The sequence below is a fragment of the Monodelphis domestica genome, chromosome 5 (assembly GCF_027887165.1).
Source record: "Monodelphis domestica isolate mMonDom1 chromosome 5, mMonDom1.pri, whole genome shotgun sequence".
Lineage (NCBI taxonomy): Eukaryota > Metazoa > Chordata > Mammalia > Didelphimorphia > Didelphidae > Monodelphis > Monodelphis domestica.
The window spans coordinates 104,534,261-104,554,267 of record NC_077231.1 but is presented as its reverse complement, the minus strand read 5'-3'; the positions used below and the strand labels follow the sequence as shown (position 1 = coordinate 104,554,267).

The 20,007-nt window shown below is 32.8% G+C and overlaps 1 protein-coding gene across 2 annotated transcripts in view; it reads left to right on the top strand.

Moving 5' to 3' along the window:
• Positions 1-20,007, top strand: part of MUC19 (mucin 19, oligomeric) — an 82,671-nt gene that overhangs the window by 47,461 nt on the left and 15,203 nt on the right. For both annotated transcript variants that reach the window (XM_056798999.1, XM_016426015.2), the window contains exons 9-18: positions 1,938-2,060; positions 2,799-2,922; positions 5,817-5,952; positions 7,615-7,707; positions 8,896-8,980; positions 9,087-9,224; positions 10,527-10,676; positions 14,336-14,430; positions 15,341-15,467; positions 16,311-16,557. In XM_056798999.1, the coding sequence (XP_056654977.1) occupies positions 1,938-2,060; positions 2,799-2,922; positions 5,817-5,952; positions 7,615-7,707; positions 8,896-8,980; positions 9,087-9,224; positions 10,527-10,676; positions 14,336-14,430; positions 15,341-15,467; positions 16,311-16,557 (1,318 nt within the window). The remainder of the gene's footprint in view (positions 1-1,937; positions 2,061-2,798; positions 2,923-5,816; positions 5,953-7,614; positions 7,708-8,895; positions 8,981-9,086; positions 9,225-10,526; positions 10,677-14,335; positions 14,431-15,340; positions 15,468-16,310; positions 16,558-20,007) is intronic.

Sequence of the window (20,007 nt, the reverse complement as noted above, 5' to 3'; positions counted from 1 at the left end):
TAGGCATTGTGTAGCTTGTCTATCCCACCACTCTATTTCTTAGCCAGTACAAGATTGTTTTGATAATTACAGATCTGTAATACAATTTGAGATATGCTAATCCTGTGCCACCTTCTTTGATATTTTTTTTTACATTGATTCCCTGGATTTTCTTAATCTTTTGTCCTTCCAGGTGAATTTTGCTATTATTATTCCTAGCTCGGTCAAATAATTTTGGGGCAATTGGATTGGTAGGGAGCTGAATAATTAGATTAATTTAGGCACAATTGTCATTTTTATTATATTGGCTAGGCCAACCCATGAGAAATGATATTTTTCCAATTTTTTGGATCTGTGTGAACAGTATTTTTATAATTGTGTTCATATAATTCCTGGGCTTATCTTAATAGGCAGATACACTAGTATTTTATATTATTTAAAGTGAATTTAAACTGAATTTCTTTTTCTAACTCTTGCTTCTGAATTTTATTGATAATATAGCACTTTTCGTAGTAGCAGTGAACTGGAATCAAAAGTACATGCCTATTGATCAAAGAAAAAAATATATGCAAGGCATGTATATTTAGGTATAAATGTACACATGTACATACATGTGTTTGTGGATACATATACATAATTATATACTAATTATTTTTTTCCATTTGATCCACAAAAGAACTCTGAGAAGTAGGTATTATTATTTCCTCCATTTTATTATTATGGAAACTGTGACAGAGGTTAAGTGATTTGTCCAAAGTCACAGAACTTGTAAGTGTCTTTGGCTGAATTTGAACTTGGGTCTTCCTGAGTCCATATACAGTATTCTATCCACATTTAAAAATAGATTTTTCTCCCAGTTAACTGCCTCCCTTTTAATTCTAGATATATTAATTTCATATGCAAAAGTTTTAGATTTTATATAATCAAAAGTATCTTTGGGTTTTTGTGATATCATTTAACCCTTACAATTCAGAATTCTTCCAATATCCATCCATAACTATGAAAGGTGCCTAGTCAGAGTCTACCTTTAATGTTCAGCCATAAATCTATTTTTAGTTTATTGTAGTATATTTTATAAAAAGTTGGGCCAAACCAAGTATTTGTCAGGCTGCTTTTAGTTCTCCTGTCAAGTCCTGACAGATAGGTACTTCTTCTCTAAGTAATTTTGATTTGGGGAGTTATTGATCACTAGGGTATTCAACTCAATTGTTTTCTTCATTCCTAGTTGCTATTCTTTGGGAAAAGTTTTCAATTAGCAATAACCATGCCTCAGCCACATTGCCACTGTACAAAGCTCCTAGTTGCTATTCTTAAAAGAATAAAGAGTATGAAGCATTCAGGAAACATATTCCTTTGTAATTCCTTATAATAGAATTTTAGTTTTCGTTTTCACACAAAAAAGTAAGAATTGCCAACATGAGAGAGAGAAAAAAAGGAAAAGCTATCTGACATTCTGCCGTATTATGATTTTCTTTACAGTTAAATATCCGCTTACATGTAGTTTGCTAACTATTACTTACCTAAACTTTAAAAGTTGTATTTTATGACATTTGTTCAAACCAAACCAAACTAGATAAAGTCCCTTCATATTTATAAAATGAAATATTCACATTGTAAACATGAGATAATGATACAGCTCTGGGAATCTTGAACATGGAGTTCTTGGAAGGTGGTTTGACACGTTTTTTCCTCTGTGTCAGAAAAGATGGTAACTCGTTCTCTGAAGAGCTTCTAGCACATCTTAACACATGGTTATCGCGAAAAATTAGTTAACTAGGAAGTTTCCATACTTAGAAGTATTCCGTATTTTACCCCAGAAGCCTTATACAAGACAAGCTTGTCCCCTGACTTGCATTTCTCTAGCACAGCTCCTCCATCCTAACACACATGCATTGCAAATTATCTCACTAATTACCACTCTGTTCTATTTTTCATGGTTGTTTTTTTTTTCCACTCAGAAAAACCTGTATGTCCAGGAACACAAATCTACAAAGAATGTAGTCCTTCAAACCCATCAACATGCTCCAATGTGGCTCCCTTCCAAAACAGTGAATGTGTGAATGGCTGTGTCTGCCCTGAAGGTAACATATTCTGAGATCATTTTCAAGCTAAAGCAACTAAAATTCCACAAGCAGTATAATATTTACTGGTGACAGCAGAATATTTCAGAACTTTACAGATTCACATCGCATTATTCTAAGGAAATTTCCAAATGGATTCTATAAGGATTTTTCCAAATTAGTGTTTAGTCTTTCATCATTGTGTCTGAATTTGCAGTCCTTCCACATTTGACTCCTAATTCATGGAGGGCTCTTTGGGCCATGGACCTGACTCAACAAGTATTCTTACTTGTTTTGCAAATAACCACAGTAATATCTTACTCTAATTCATCACTTAAAAAGGCTTCCAAAGCGCTTTCCTCACAAGAAATATGTGAGGTTGTGAATGAAAGTATTAATTCCCATTTTACAGAGGAAGAACAGATGAAATGAAATGCCTGATCTGGGACGTAGCCCAAATCTATTGCTTCTTCAAGTGCGCATCTTGTAGACACTAAAATTGGTTATGAGAAGAAAAATTCAAAGATGAATGCAATTCAGATTTTCAGGAATTGTTCTTCAAACCATTTACTGAAATTTGAATTTGAGACCTGGAATCTGTTAAGAAATAAATTTGAGAAATACGTTTTAAGAAGTTGTCAACATTTGTAATAACTCATGATTAAATGATTTTATTTCATTTTGCTGAGAAAGTTGCTGTCATTAAAATATTTTTCATACACTAATGCTTAAAGAATAACTTTGTGAAGTACATTTTAGGTTATCTGCTTGATGATATTGGAGAAAGCCTTACTTGTATATTGAAGGCCGATTGTCCTTGTGAATCCAACGGAAAGGTATACAAGCCAGGAGAAGTGCGAGAAGGCCCCTGTTTTTCTAACTGGTAAGCATTTTTGAAACGAGCTATGAGTAAAACAAAAAAATTTATGTAGTCACAACTAAAGCCATATTACTGTTTCTTTCTTCTTTCCAATTTAACATTTTATATTCTTTTCAATGATAATCTTATGCCTTTCTTTGAGAAGCATGCCATGCTTCTACCCTGCACAGTACTGCATTAAAACAAGAGAGGATTTTAAAAATACATAGAACATCACAGAGATGTTAGATAACTTGCCCAAGATTTATGAGGAAAATTTTCATAATGTTGAACTAAAATCTGCTTCTCTATACCTTTTGTTCTTTAGTCTTTGTTAACTGCTCTGGAGCCAGCCATAAAAATATCACCCATCTTTTAAATTTCTATAGGATTGTCTCCCCACACTCGGCACAATTTTTTCTTTTAACATGAAAAGTAGATACTAATGGAACTGTTGAACACTGATTTCAGAAACAGTGGCTAAAATGTATCACTGGAATTTGACCCAAAATATTGTATGTGTTTAGCTATCTAACTGTTGGGAAAGAAGACATTTAGTTCAGCAAAGACTAGTGAGATAAGGCCCCTGGATTTGGAACCAAGAAACATGAGTTCTGGTTATAATTCACTACTAATTCTGTGACCTTGAACAAATGATTTTCCTTCTCTGGGCCTCAGTTTCCTAATTATGAAATGATGATTGGACTAGATCATCTCTCTAGTCACTTTCAGGTGAAATGAAGCCAGTGATCTTAACTCTGAATGATTTTAATACCATAATAGGATCACTTTGATTCAGATGAAAAGCCATTGAACCCACTCTTTCATTTTTCTGATGAGGATATTGAGGCAATTAATAATTGTCTGAAGGAGGATTTGAGCCCAGTTCTTCTTTATTCCTAGTCCAGCAAAAAAAAACAAAAAAACAGTGCAGATTAGATTTCTTTTATTGCATAATCAGTTGGATTTTCCTTTGTGTTCTTCAACAACATGCTTCTCTGGACCAGAGAATGAAGAAATTTCACTTCTTTCATCTTTCTTGAAACCCACATATGTTTAGCTCCTGCAACAGTCAGCTCTTATGTCAGTTAAAATTAAAGCAAACCAGTATCATTCCCTGTTCACATGAAAAATTGTGTCCAAGGAAAATCTTAGAGAGAAGCAGTGAGTGTTTTAGAATAGTAGGTTTGCACTGTTCCTAGTCTCTTCCCTTATTTGCTACTCTCTTTATTTCAAGTGTCTGGCTGAGATTATGCTAGACGTGGGCAGGAACATCTGTTCTCCATGGAAAACAGAGGAAGATTGCCAAGGACTTTTGCAGGGAGAAGCTTTTATTTACAATATATGAACTTCATCTTTGATTTAAGCCAATGAAATCTCTGAATCTCTGATTCTGAACAAACCACTGAAATGTTTGTATGTGTACTGATTTTTGGGACCTACTAGAATGAAGGACATTATACAGTAAGGTACTCACCTCAGTCAAGAAGGTCTGGATTCAAAACCTAATTCTCCTACATACTTGCCTATTCCTGAACCAGTCACCCATAGTGCCCCAGGTAAAACTCTATTATATAGTTTCAAAGAAAGTACTAATCCAAATTAGTATGGGGAATTTCTTTATCAATATAGGGAGCCCCCCCCCATATTGATGAAATCACATATAAAGAACTAGAAGAGCAGAATTCACTGTTTTAATTAGTGCTATAACAGTGTGGTAACATATAAACAATATAGTAGCAAAAAGATTTGGGCTGACATACCACTGCTGGGCTTGTACCCCAAAGAGGTAATAAGGGAAAAGACTTGTACAAAAAACATTTATAGCTGCACTCGTTGTGGTGGCAAAAAGTTGGAAAATGAGGGGATGCCCTTCAATTGGGGAATGATTGAACAAATTGTGGTATATGTTGGTAATGGAATACTATTGTGCTAAAAGGAATAATAAAGTGGAGGAATTCCATGTGTACTAGAACAACCTCCAGGAACTGATGCAGAGTGAAAGGAGCAGAACCAGAAGAACATTGTACACAGAAAATGAAACATTATGGTACAATCAAATGTAATGGACTTCTCTAGTAGTAGCAATGCAATGACTCAGGACAATCCAGAGGAACTTATGAGAAAGAAGCTATCCACATCCAGAGAAAGAACTGTGGGAGAAGAAATGCAGAAGAAAAACATAAGATCGATCACATGGTTCAATGGGGATATGATTGGAGTTTTAGCATTAAAAATCACTCTATTGAAAATATGAATAACATAGAAATAGATTTTTAACCATGATAAAGCGTAACCCAGTGTAATTGTTTGTCAGATCTGGGATAGGGGAGGTAAGGGGAGGGCAGAAATTATGAATCATGTAACCATGGAAAAATATTTTAAATAAATAATATTTTTAAAAGATTTGGGCTAAGATAAAGGGTAGTTGGCAAGTGGAAGGGATGACTTGTTTCTTTTTTGCATATTACTTATGCATTCTTCAGTGGAAATGTGATATCACAATGCAGTTATGTTCTATGACAGTATAAGTTCTCATTGTATTCTCAAATATTCTCATCCTGTGCCATTCTTGTCCAAGTCCACATATCTTTCACAAAATATCTTTCACCTGATATTTTGGAAGACTTCCTCTGAAACTTCTGATATTATATTGGCCACAGTACACACTCAGAGCTGGGCATATATTGTCCCTCACTCTTAGTGCATGACTGACCAAAATGCTTATCATACATCTAATCTATTGAACATGTTTTGCCTGTAAATTATCATTGACAATGTATAGTAGTCTGTGCTCATCATGCATATCTTCACATATATGTAAATATGTGTAGTCAGAGATACATATATAATTTTAATTTAGTGCTTTTATCGATAAAATATAACTGATGACCTTTTTTTAAAACTTGTTTTAACAGTACGTGTCAAGAAGCAAAGTGGTTCTGCACAGAAACATTATGTCCTGGAAGATGTAAAGTGGAAGGAAGTTCAATTACAACCTTTGATGGCGTTTCATATGAGCATCCTGGAAACTGTCACTTTTTAGCTGTCCATGTATGTGGTAACAGAATATTTTGAGAGAACTGAATGAAATTCTTTCCTTCCTGGTGATTTCAAGTAATTTGTGAAGGAAGTTTTAAAATGATCTTAATTTTGAATTAAAATATGATCTGCCCAAGGTTATTCAGTGGCTCTATTATGGGTAGTAGTAGAGAAGCAGAGCTGGATTCAGAGAGCCTGACATGTGGGCTGTGTGACCTCAGGCAAGTCACTTAACTCAGTGCTTTTAGGCAGCTCTCTAAAAGTATAAATTGCTGAGGCACTGTTGACTTTTGTTCGTAGAGGGGATTTATTAACCAGGGAATTTCTTATGCCAATGAAATCATAGATCAAATACTTATTCTTATGGAAATATATAAGAAAAAACATCATTCCAGGGAGGCAGTTACTTCCACAGGGGAAAAATGCTGTAAATACATGAACAACTGAATAGCATTAGAGTACATTTTGTGAGTTTTGGTATGAAGTGACTGGATGGGGCAATGTTATCCAAGTCAAAGAATACATGAATACAGGCAGGGGGAAAATCTTGAAACCAATATATTCCCATTCATGTTTGCTTTCTATTTTGTTAACACAAACAGTTAAATTATTAGCTGAATCCAGGATTTTCTCAAACTGCATGAAAAATGTAGGCATCCAGGAATAGTTGGGTGGTTCCATGGACTGAGAGCCAGACCTAGAGATAGAATATCCTAGGTTCAAATCTGGCCTCAGACACTTCCTACCTGTGTGACCCTGGGCAAGTCACTTAACCCCCATAGACTAGCTCTTACTGTTCTTCTGTCTTGGAACAAATATACAGTATTGATTCTAAGACAGAAAGTAAGGGTTTAAAAAATGTAAGCATCCATGAAAGGCTGAGAGGGAGAATAATATAATAGGTAGAAAGCTCGTGTTGGAACCAGGAGGATATTCGTTCAAGCCCTGGACCTAACAAGTCATTTAACCTATCAGTGCTCTAGGTGACTTTCTGAGAGTGTGAATTGCAAAAAAAGTGCTGATCTACATTGATAGAAGATGTTTTCTTATCTAAGAGTTTCTGATACCAATACAAACTTCCAGTCTCTATTCCTTCCCAGAATAATTTAGATAATTGCTCCAGTTTTCATCTTTAGTTCACATAAGGGCCTGACATAGTATTAAAATATCTAGTTAACAGTCTCTGGGATATCTTTATAAAATACCTTAAAATAAACTGATTTTTCAGAAATAAAAATAACCATCTTTTTTTCTAGCAAAATGGGAATGATTCAGTAGTTTCTGGTCCAAAGTTTTCTTTCAAGAATTAAGAGGTAAAGCATTTTGATCTGTTTTTCAAGATGCATGAGAAATTCTTCCAGAGAATCAGGTAGATTTTTAGTGGGAGAAACAGGGAGAGAGCTTGGAGCAGTGGATTTTCATAATTTTTAAATACTGCAGAAAAGATCACAAACCATTAAATGTTTTCATTTGAACATAAACACATCACTTCCAGGGTGGAATTAGAGTTAGCACTAATGTATAAATTGTTCTGTTTTCTGAGTATTAATCTCTACTATCTTTTGTTGCTAAAGTAGCATCTCTAATAACCACAAATTTTCTAAAATTCATGGTGAATGGGATACATAATAATATAATGTAACAGATTATTTTTTAAATTACATGTTTTAATAGGATAAAAACTGGTCTATTAGCATTGAACTTCGTCCATGTCCAAATGGTCAAACTGGAACATGCTTGAATAGTGTCGCCCTTCTTTTAAATTCTGTAAGTAATCAGTTATCACAGATATAATGATAGCAAAATCTAATTCCATTTGTTGAATTCCTCTAATCCATAAAGTGAGATGTTTGTTAATAATAAAAAAGATTTATTAAACAATTTACTGGTGCAAGCAAGATTGAATTATATTAGCTAGATTTACTAGAATTTTAAGATTCCTCGAGGGTAAGGACTTTGTCTTATTCCCAAGTTCCCAGATACCTAGCCAGTATCATGCCTTAAATGTAGTAGGAAATTGAGTAATAAAACTTTATTGAACATGAGCTCCTTGAGAGCAGAAACTATCTTTTGCCTTTTTTGCATCTCCAGCCCTTAGCATATTGCCTGATATATATAGAATGCTTAATCAGTGTTTGTTGATGGACTGAAGGTTGTAGGGAGAAATGTAAACTGCTTAAAAGACTATGCTTTGAAAATGGATTTTTACATGCTATTTATACCTGACTAAAGTTTGGATCATCCTTATTTATTTATTAAAACATTCAGATCATTCTATGTATTCATTAAGACATTTAGTCGTAAGATCCCCTGGGAAATTACACTATAAGATTCATCCTATATGTGTATATATATATACACATATACATATATATATATGTGTATATATATATACACATAAGGTGGACATATATATATATATGTATATATATATATATATATATATATCCACCTTAGTGGACATTTTTCATTTTGGTAAGGCACTTGAAAGAAACAAATACAAACTCCTTCAAGATGTTCTATTATACAGGCTTGGAAAAACAAACATTATTGATGTCTTCTCTTAGCTATAGTTGTTTCTTGCTATGTAGCCCTGTCCCATAGAGTTCTCCTTTGTAAGGGACATAACAGAAATGTAAAACCAACCTGAAAAGCTACCTTGTGTCTTTGCTTACATTAAAAAAAAAATCCACACTGGTCTTCCTTCCTATTAGTTGAAAGAAAATATTATCATTATCATAGAAAACATCACGGTTCAGATTTTTGGTGATTTGTTCTAAAAGAAACTAATTTATAAAGTTCATTAAGCATCTATTGTGTGCAGTGTATTATGCTAGGCATTTGGTGTACAGTTAAAAATGTTAAGTCATAAATAAACAATAGAATGTAAGTCATGAGAGAGCTTACACATTCTACTGGAATGGGCATATGTTAATGATGTGACATGTACATCAGTCTCTTTCAGCTGACAAATATATATTTAATAATGATGGCAGTGTCATGAACAACAAGATTAAAAGGCAAGGTTATTATAATTCAGGTAAGTTGAATGGAACATGGAACAATACATGAAATATATGAAAATGCTAAGAAAAGTGATGAAATCCCAACTCTTCTCACTTTTGCCATTTATCATTTATTAATAGATGCAATTCAGATTTTTAGAGTATCTTCCTCATACCTGCAAGTAAAGACATCTTTTGGATTAAAAATGCAAATACAAATTGATCCAGTGATGCAATTGTATATTTCTTTGCCACCCAACAAATTTACAAACACAGTGGGTAAGTGCACATCACAAATACTTTCCTTCTGAAGGAGTCAGGGTAAGAAATATTGCTTGCTTTTACATTTGTCATTTTATTCATGACAATTAAGCACAAAGCCTCATTTCTCAAAAAGCAGAAATAAATGAAGACCTGGTTTCACTTAATCGTTATCACTCAAATTACTTTTGGAAATGTTTGTATTCTCAAGGTTTTAAAAATAAGATTTCTCTCTCATAAAATGAGTATCATTTCGATTATAATTTTACAAATGACATTGTGATTGCTGTGACAGAGGCAAAAATGAAAGGCTACCTTGCCTTCAGGCAATAGGAATACATAAGTAAATGCAACATATGTAGAAAAATACACAGCAATTAAAATTTAAAAATTAAATAAAAATTAAAGAGCATAGGAAAAGGACAGATTTTGTCTAAAAGACAGGTCCTGGGCTATGATTTGAAGAAAGAAAGTAATTCTGAGACGGCTATGAGGAGGGCATATTTTCTCGACATGGGAAAGAACCTCTACAATGGCAGAGCTGGGAGACAGAATTTTGTTTCTAAGGAAAAGTTAGTAGGTCAGTTGCCCTGGGCCAGAGCATGATGGGAGAAGAAGAATATGAGATAATACTTAGAAAGATAAGTCAAAACTTAAATTTGTGGAGGACTTTAAATGCTAAGCTGAGAATTTTGCATTTGATCCTACAGAGTATAAGCAATTGTGAAAAATGAGAGAGTTTTGATTCTTAACTGTGGGCGGTATTGCACAACAATGACAATTTAACAAAAATTCACTTAGTTGTCAATGATACATAAATTTCACCCAGGTAGGATCATCTTTATGATTTTTTAATTTAGTTCTTCTGTCTGGAAAGAAGTTTCCTTCATTATTTAAAAGCTATGAAATTCTGGTTCAAACATTCTTTATCATTGGAAATGTTAAGTAATAGAAAACATAATTTAGGGACTGTTACACTTTTCTTTTCCCTCAACTTCCAGGTTTCTAGGATAATGCTGAGTGTGTGTGTGTGTGTGTGTGTGTGTGTGTGTAGCGTAGTAATAGTAGTAGTAGAAAGTAGTCACTTAATTCATTTTCACTTAATTGAAGTATAAATTTCAGCTCCACTAGCAGCCCACTCTTAGACTGTTGTGACATTTCATTCATATTTTTAAAAGAATACTAATGCCTATTTTAGAGTTATCAGTTGCTGGAATATCTAAGCTGACCTGCATCGGAGTGCATAGTGAATATATGAATTTAGAAAGCTGAATTTTAAAAATGGATTTTCTTTTTTAACTTGTCTCACCTACTTCATAGGACTCTGTGGTTCCTACAATAACAAAGCAGAGGACGATTTCTTGTCAAGCCAGAACATGTTAGAAAAGACGTCTCAGGTTTTTGCTGACTCTTGGGAAATGATGTCCTGTCCCAAAGGAAGACCTTCTTCATGTATAAGCATAGAAAATGGTAATATTTAAAGGATCAATATTTTAAAATAACATGAAAGTACATAGTTTGATGTATTTATAAATCTGAGGCTACTAACTCGCCAGTTATAGGAGCAGTTCTTGATTTTATCTCTGTTCTATTTTCACAACTGTCCCATATCTAGTTAGTCAAGCCCCTGTTGAATAAATATAAGAAAGGAACAAAGTAGAATTTCTTTGATCTTATCATGGAAATATTTTGAATTTTTCACAGTAATCTTAGTCATTACTGGGTCTCTTTTTTTTATTTCCACTCAAATGCTTGTACTCTTGTAGAAAGAATTCTACCTAACTAATTATATAAATTATATTTATACTTTATAATTATATAAATTAGGAAACTGGGGCCCAGACTTAACCAAACTCACAGAAAGTTAACATAAGAGCTAAGACTAGAATCCAGAACTCTTAACTATTTAGAGTGCCATTTCCACCAACCAGGTCTTATCCTGGATTTTAAGAACAGTAAACTTTAAGTATAGAGTTTGAATATAACTAAAATACATAATTAAAATAAAATGTGCTATCTCCATTGTTAGGTCTTTTTGAATTCAGTATTGTTGGATTGGTTCAAGCTCCAGATGTTCCTTTTATTAACTGTGTTATCCTAAGAAAGCTAACATTTCTTAAGTCTCAATTTCTTCACCTATAAAATGAAGATGATGATTTTTGTACAACTTTATGAGGTCTTGGAAGAAAAGCACTTTTCAGTCCTAAAATATGATGTTATCTATGATGATGATGATTAAATCTCCTTTATATTTTTCATTCAAAACCACCTTATCAGTTTAATCTACCATGTTTTTGTTTCCATTTTTGAAAATTGATGTAATTGTTGAAGAAAAAAGACAATAATAAATGCATAGATTTTCCTGGTTTGTTTGTTTTTAATATTGGAATATAGAAGCTTGGTGCTGGATCTTGAGTCAGAACCTAGGTTTAAATATTGATCCTAGTACAACTTGGGTGACCTGAGAATGTCATTTCTACTTTTTAGGTCTCAATTAAAATAAAGAATTTGTATTAACTAATCTCTAAAGTTCCCTTATTCCTTTAAATTTTTTTGAAATCCTGAAAAATCACAGCAAAAATTGATTTAATTGTTATGGGTAAACTTAATGTAAATGATGTGAAAAAGAAAGGTGGTCATTTGATAGGAAACTGATCAGGTAACATAAAGTTATAAGAATTGGCTATATATCTTCCTAATATTTCTTTAAGAGTGACCTGCATTTTGCATGTTCTAGAAACAGTATTATTTATATGAAGCAGAAAAAGTCTTTAGGAATTATTGATCCCAATGTTTTTTTATAAATTTATAAAAGTATTTTGTAACCTCAGTTGACTTACTCATGACCTTTCATATACTACTCAATTATCATTTTTCCTATTTCAAAATTCAATTTTATTTTATTTTAGTTCCAGATTTTCCCCCTCTAGTTCTTCTCAATGAGAACTGACTCAATGAGAAGTCAAGAAAAACAAAACTCATTACAAACATTCAGTTGTTTTCAATTGTGTTTGACTCTGTTTTTGTGATCCCTTTTGTGGTTTTCTTAGTAAAGATACTAGATTGCTTTGCCGTATCCTTCTCCAACTTATTTTTCAGATGAGGAAACTGAGGCATACAGAGTTAAATTACTTGATCAGGGTCATACAGTTAGTAAGTGTCTTGAGATCAGATTTGAACTCATGAAGATGAGTTTTCCTGAGACTAGACCTGATACTCCATCCACTGTGCTACCTAGCTATATATACAAATATGCATAGTCATGCAAACAAATTCTTGGCATTAGTGATTTCTGAAAAGAAAATATGTTTTAATCTGTCCTTTGAGTCTATCAGCTCTCTCTATGGAGGTGGGTAGCAAGTTTCATCATGAATCCATTAGAACTTTGATTGCTCATTTTGTTGATCAGAGTTCCTAAGTCTTAAAAAGATGATCATTTTATGCTATTTTTGTTGCTGCATAAATTACTGTCTTGATTCTGCTCACTTCACTTTGCATCAGTTCATATTAGCCTTTTAATTTTTGTTCTGAAACCATTCATTTCATCATGTCTTTTGTCACAATAGTATTCCATTATATTTGTATATCACAACTTGTACAGCCATTTTCCAAATGATGGGCATGCTCTCAATTTTCCATTCTTTGCCACTACAATTAAAAAAAAAAAACCTTTTATAAAATTTGTGTGCACATAGGTCCTCTTCCTCTATCTTTGCTTTCTTTGGGATATAAATCTAGTAGTGTTACTAGTGGGTCATGCACTATTTAATAGCTTTTGATGCAAAGTTCTAAATTGCTCTTCAGAATGCCTGAACCTTTTCACAATTCCTCCAATAGTGTATGTATTCCCACAGACCCTCTAGCATTTATCATCTTCATTTTTGTCAATAGTCAATATGATGGGTGTTAGGTGACAACTCAGAGATTTTAATTTTTATTTCTTTAATAATTAGTGACTCAGAGAATCTTTTCATATTGATATTCCTCTGAAAGGTCTATTAATATATTTTGACTATGTATAAATTGGAGAATGGCTCTTATTTATATAAATTTGGCTTAGTTCCCTTTATACCCTAAAAACAAGACCTTTATCAAAGAAACTTGATGCAAATATTTTCCCAGTTTCCTGCTTTTCTTCTAATTTTAACTGCATTGGCAGTGTTTGTGCAAAACCTTTTCAATTTTATCTAATCAATACTGTCCCTCTTACCTGCTGTGAGCCACCCCTCCCACCTTGTTTAGTCAGGAGCTCTTTTCCTCTTTGACAGGTAATTTCTTTCTTTAATTTGCTTATGATATCATCCTTTATGTATCAATCTGATATACATTTTGAACTTACCTTGGCTAAAAGTGTGAGATGTTGGTCTAAGCCTAGTTTCTTTCAGACTGTTTTCTAGCTTTTGAAATAATTTTATTGAATAATGAGTTCTTGTCCCTATATCAGAGATCTTTGAGTTTATCAAAAAACAAGAAGACTATACTCATTTTGTCTGCATATTATATACCTTGAATACTCTACTGACTGACCTCTTTGATGATTACATCTTTTTAGTATCATTCAAATCTGGTACTTTCAGTCTACTTCCCTTCTCCCCCTTTTTCTCCATCAGTTCCCTTGATATTTTTGACCTTTTGTTTTTCCAGATGAATTTTGTTTTTTCCCCCTAGTTTTAAAAGTAGTGCTTTGGTAGTATGCTTATATGGTACTGAATAAATAAATTAATTTAAAATAATACTTATTTCCATTTTTATTATGTTGGCTTGAACAATTAATATTTCTCTAATTATTTAGATGTCTTTATTTACATAAGGAGTTTTATAATTATTTTTCTCTTGTTAGGATTTAAATACCTGTGTCATACTAGACAACTCACTTAACTTATTTTAATATCAAGTTCTTATCTATAAAACCCATAATAATATCAGTAATATTTTACAGGGTCATTGTGAGTGTCAAATGAGATAATTTATATACTCTGTAAATCTTAAAGCACCAAATAAAAGCTATTAATCATGGCAAGGGATTTTACCACAATGCTTTCAACAAAAGTAATATTACTGATATTAACAATTTCTAAAAAAGTATTTGTGGAAGACAGTCATATGAACTCATTCTCTACTTTCCCCAGAAAAGTTTGCTGAAAAGAATTGTTTGATTCTTACTGATTCAAGTGGACCTTTTGCTTCTTGCCATTCCATTGTGGACCCGAGATCCTACCATGAGGTTGGTGTAATTTAAACATTTAACATCTTATAATTTGAGAGAAATTTTTCATTTATAATAAATAGACTTAAGTATAAAGTAGTTAGCATAGGAGATTTTTAACGTACAAAATCTTCGATTTGTCAAGAGAGTTCAAATCAATTTGTATAAGTGTTCATTATCATAACTGCTTCCTTTGCCTTAATCATCTTTGATGAAAGAGTGGGATAGGAAGATAATCTCCAAATAAGGAAACACTTGCATATCTATTTATTTCGATAATTTTTAGTGAAGGAAAAGATCAAGCATCATTACTGATTTATGCTTATTTTTTTCAGCAAAAAAAAATGTATAGAGCCCCTCCTATTCACCAGGTACTATGGTAGGTAGGGAAAGACAAGATGAAGCAACTCTTCCCTGCCCTCAAGGAGTTTGTATCTTTTTGCAAGAAAAAAAATATGCACATAGATAAAGAAATTACATATCTCTACATATAGTATATGTATACAATAAAAAGTAATTTACTGAGGGAGACTATTGACTCAGGTAGAATCTGAATGTCTATAGAAGGTGAACTTGAATTAGGATTTGAAGGAAAATAACAGTTTTATGAGTTAGAGGCAAAGAGAAAATAGACATAGTACCTTAAGCCTGTTCCAGGGCATAGCTATTTAAACCTTTTAAATATGTATATTATTTTAAGGATTGGAAAGAAGGAAGGATGTTGGAGCTAGAAAAAAGATCTTCAGATTGTCTAGCCCAACTTCCACTTTTTACAGGTGGGGAAATTGAAGTTCAAGGTGATAAAACAACTATGTCTTACAATAAATTAAATGCAGAGCAGGAGCTAGAATCCAGGTTTCTTGGATTTTGAGTCATTTCTGTGCTACTTCTATCATGCAATGGTGTTTATCTTTTTCTTGCTTTAAAGAAATGCAGAACATTCACTTGCACTTGTGAAAATACCAAAGATTGCTTATGTACAACAATAGGAAATTATGTAAAAGCATGTGCTGAGAATGGAATATACATAACTGGTTGGAGAAAAGGTCAATGTGGTGAGTCGACTTTAATTTTCACTATTCTTATTTAATTATGACTACACCTATTTTTCACCATATATTTTTATAAATATGTTTTTGGTACTTTTGGATATACCTTGAAAGCTTCCTGCTACATTGAATGACTTGAGCATTGCCTTTCCTTTTTATTTTTATCTCGAGTTAATATTTCCAAATGACAATCATAAATATTTGGTGATTGAATGAATGTGACACTGAGTTGTTATTTCACTCTTAGATTATTTACAGAAATATTAGAATGAGGGGAAATCTGTACCGAATTAGATTTGTGATAGAGCTAGCTCGCTCCAATCAGTTTGTGAAAGCTGATTACTTAATTTTCAGTAAGAGTATTTACATCTCAGAGACTGGCAAATTCTACAAATCAGGGCTTGAATTTTAATTTTGTTGATTATCTTGTTTTAAGAAAATAATGAAAAAATGTTTAAAATCCAGATTAAACTTAAAAATGTGTGGTGCATACACATTTGCTGGGGGAAGGGGAGGGAGAACTGGTTGTTAAATGTTTACCAGCAGATATCTGGACATCTCATTCTGAAAAAATCAAATACTGAGCTCAACTTATGAAACAACTTAATTAGGGGCTGATAGTTCATTTTACATAAATATTCTCTGTTTTATAAAAAATGAATCAGAATTTTCTATTTAAAATATAAGTGCCAAAATGTGATTTTCACATGAATTTTAGGAGCATATTTGCTGAACAGAATGAGGCACATATATAAAAAGTTCGTATTTAATAAATAAGACCAGTGATATCCAGAGATAAATTGCTATTTTATTTATGTAAAACTTTTACTTTTTATTGCTTTTAAATAGAGCAAACTTGTCAAAATGGCCTCATCTTCAAGTACAATGTACAAGCTTGCAATAGCTCTTGTCACTCATTATCAGAGAGAGATAAGAGCTGTGACATACAAGATGTTCCAGTCGATGGATGTACCTGCCCTGATGGAATGTATCTTAATAGTGAAGGATCTTGTGTTCTGAAAACTCACTGTGAATGTTATATAAATGATGAAATTGTGAAACCAGGCAAAACTGCTTCCATTGATGGCAATGTATGGTATGTAAAACACAATATGATGGTCATAAAAATGATGTCTAAGATCTATGCCCTATTATTCTTATTTGGGAAAAATTTCCATTAGAGACTAATCTTTAGCTTAGAGCAAAATTTCATTTATACTCAAAATTTTATATAACTTGTCTAAACTTAGCATTGGCCTTTTACATTTTAAAATATTATCTACTTGCTTGGGCTTATTCACCTCAACTTTTAACTTATTTAAGGCAAGGTCATGTGATTTGGTAGATAGAATTTTAGATCTGGAGTAAAAAGATCTGGGCTGAATTTTCCTCTGCCACTTGAGCAACCTTTGATAGTTGTTTACTTTTTTTAGGACTCAATTTTCTTATTTATAAAAGAAGTTCAGCTAAATGATCTGTAACGTTCCAACTCCAGTCTGACCCCTGGATCCCAATGAGCTCAAAGATTCTTATGAAAAAAAGAATGAGGAATGTTGTGTGAACTCCTTTACATGGATGATATGAAATTCTTTTAAATGTCAACATTTTTATCTAGAATATCAGTATATTTAAAATGCAATGTTTTAACTGTGGTTTTAAAGCAGAACCAGGTTTGGTGGGGCCTGAGGCAAACTATTTCATTTCCCAATTTTCCTTTCCCACTAGATGAACATAGCCATAGAATCATAGACTTTCCCAGCTAGAATTAATCCTAGTCATTCTGGGTAGGTGAAAAATACTAAAACAATCAAATACTCATTTCTATATTTTTGAAAGATATTCTTTTTTCTTTACCATTTAAAAATCATAATATTAAGACAGTCCCACTAACTAGCTTAAAGTATTTGGTTGATTTTTACTCAATAATTTTTTATTTCCTTGAGTAAGTTCTAAAATATGAAATAGTATAGTTTATTAAACGAGGAGTACAATGAAACTTTATAATATTGTACCTTATACATAGATTTGGATTTGCTATGAATTAATTTGTATTTCTCTAAAATAGCAAAAAGCAAAACAAAAACCTAGTAAAACAGGTTACACTTTCTGGGAATATGTGAGCAAGTTACTTAATGTCCCTTAAGTCTTGGATTCCTCATTTGTAAAATACTTGAACTATCTACCTCACAGGGAAGTTGAGAGGAAATCACTTGTAAACCCAAAAGATGTATTACAATTGTTTAATTCTTTTCAACTTTTTCGATGGAATTCAAAAGATGGCACCTGGTAGCTATTAACTTAATAATGATGTTCTTTCTACTTAATATTCTAAAGACCATGGCATAGGTAGGCAAAATAAGTACTTTTGTTCATGAATTCAGCATTGGAACATAAGGGTATCTGAAGACTCAGTGTCAGTATCTTCAGAACTACAAATATAGCATACAAGAAGAGAGAGAGAGAGAGAGATACATACATACATACATACATGCACAAGTATATATACATATATGTATGCATATTATCCTGTTCCAACAAGCTTTGATTTCTTATGCTAGGTTTTGAAAATAATAATAATTATTATTATTATTAATATCTCATTTTCTTTAATGGAGTTCAGATCAAAATGGTCTGGGATAAGTTACCATCCAGATATTATTCTTTTATATTTAATGTTCCATGGACAGGTGGGAAAAACCCCTGCTTTTTAAAATTGAACCAAAGTATTAAGTAGGAGATCTTATCTTTTCTAGGTACACAGAACACCTACTTAGAACAACTTCGGTAGTAGAAAGGACAGCAGGGATCATATTAATTTCTTGCTGGTCTCATGAAATCTTTTTCTCCTCTACTAGTGATGTATTTTTAATTTTTTTAGTTTTATATTTATTTCATTTTAATAACAAATTTTCACATAAGTTTCCAAAGTTATATGATTCATGTTGTCTCCCTCCCTTCTTCCCCCTCCCCCCATTCCGGAGCTGACAAGCAATTCAATCTGAGTTGTACATGTAGTATTATGCAAAACATATTTCCACATTATTCATTTATGTAAGTAAATAATTTTATAAAACCAAAACCCCCCAATAACACACCCAAGTAAACAAGTTTTATAAACATCATATGTTTTATAATCCAACAATTCTTCCTCTGGATGAGGAGAGCATCTTTCTCATAAGTCCCTCAGAATTGTCCTAGATCATTGCATTGCTATTAATAGCAAAGTCCATCAGATTTGATTGTCCCTCAATGATTCAGTTGCTGTGTATAAGTTTTATGTTTTTAAAGCATTTTGTCCCTTGTAGCTTTGAAATTATGAGTACTGGCATGGCAATATCCATTAAAACGTTCTTGGGTTTTTATAGATCAGAGTTATGTCTGGATAATTGTAGGCAACATCTTTTTCTGAAAGGTTTTAGTACAGTTTCTTGGCTGGATTTTTCAAGGGCATTTTGAGGTCCATTTCTAGTAAAGAGATTTATCATTTATCAGTTCAAGAAGGAGAGTAAGGGGGGCAGCTTGGTGGCTCAATGGATTGAGAGTCAGGCCTAGAGACAGGAGGTCCTAGGTTCAAATCTGGCCTCAGACACTTCCCAGCTGTGTGACCCTGGGCAAGTCACTTGACCCCCATTGCCTAGCCCTGACCACTCTTCTGCCTTGGGGCCAATACACAGTATTGACTCCAAGATGGAAGGTAAGGGTTTTAAAAAAAAAAAAGGAGAGTAAGTTCCTGGGGTATAATTCTAAGCTGTAGGTCAAGCCTTGTTAATCATTTGATAAGTTTGATATCATTTAATGCTTAATAAGGCAGTAGAAGTTTGATCATCTGCTTGATATATTTGGAGGACACCAAAGTTTCTATAGGTATCTCCATCATCCACTGGGTCTCTGTGACTTCCAGAATGAAACTTAAAGTGGGAGAAAGGAAGGGGAAGAAAATAAGCCTTACACAGCACAAAATATATGCCATACACTGTGCTAATTCTTTCACAAATGTTCCATTTTATCCTCACAGCAACTCTGCAAGATAGGTGCTTGTGTTATCCCCACTTTGAGAAAACTGAAACAAATGTGTTTATTGTGATTACTTGTTAATAGATCAAAATATGGCAATTTAGATATTTGAGTAAACAAAAGCAATAACTACTGTGAAAGGGGGTTTCTCTAATTGGTTAAATGAAAAAATTGTGGTGGATTAATATGAGATTAATGAGATTAATTTATAAATTATTGTAGAGTAAGGAATAAGAAAAGTAAGTGGCAAACTGATATTGGATGATATACTAACCTTCTAGGCTCTGTTTTATACCATATACCTTATTATTCTTATTTTCTCACCTTTTCAAAAAAAATGAGTTTCCAATAGAAAAAGACTTAGGCCAGTTACTTTCTTTTTAGATTTCTTTTATAATTAATATTCTGAGGTGAATAAAATGTTTGTTTTCTACAATTAAATAAGAGTATTGGGATACAGGTTCATTTTCTGTAAGCTACCTGAAAGCATCTTCAGGAAAACTCTAGTAGCAGGCAGAATTATAGGGATGAC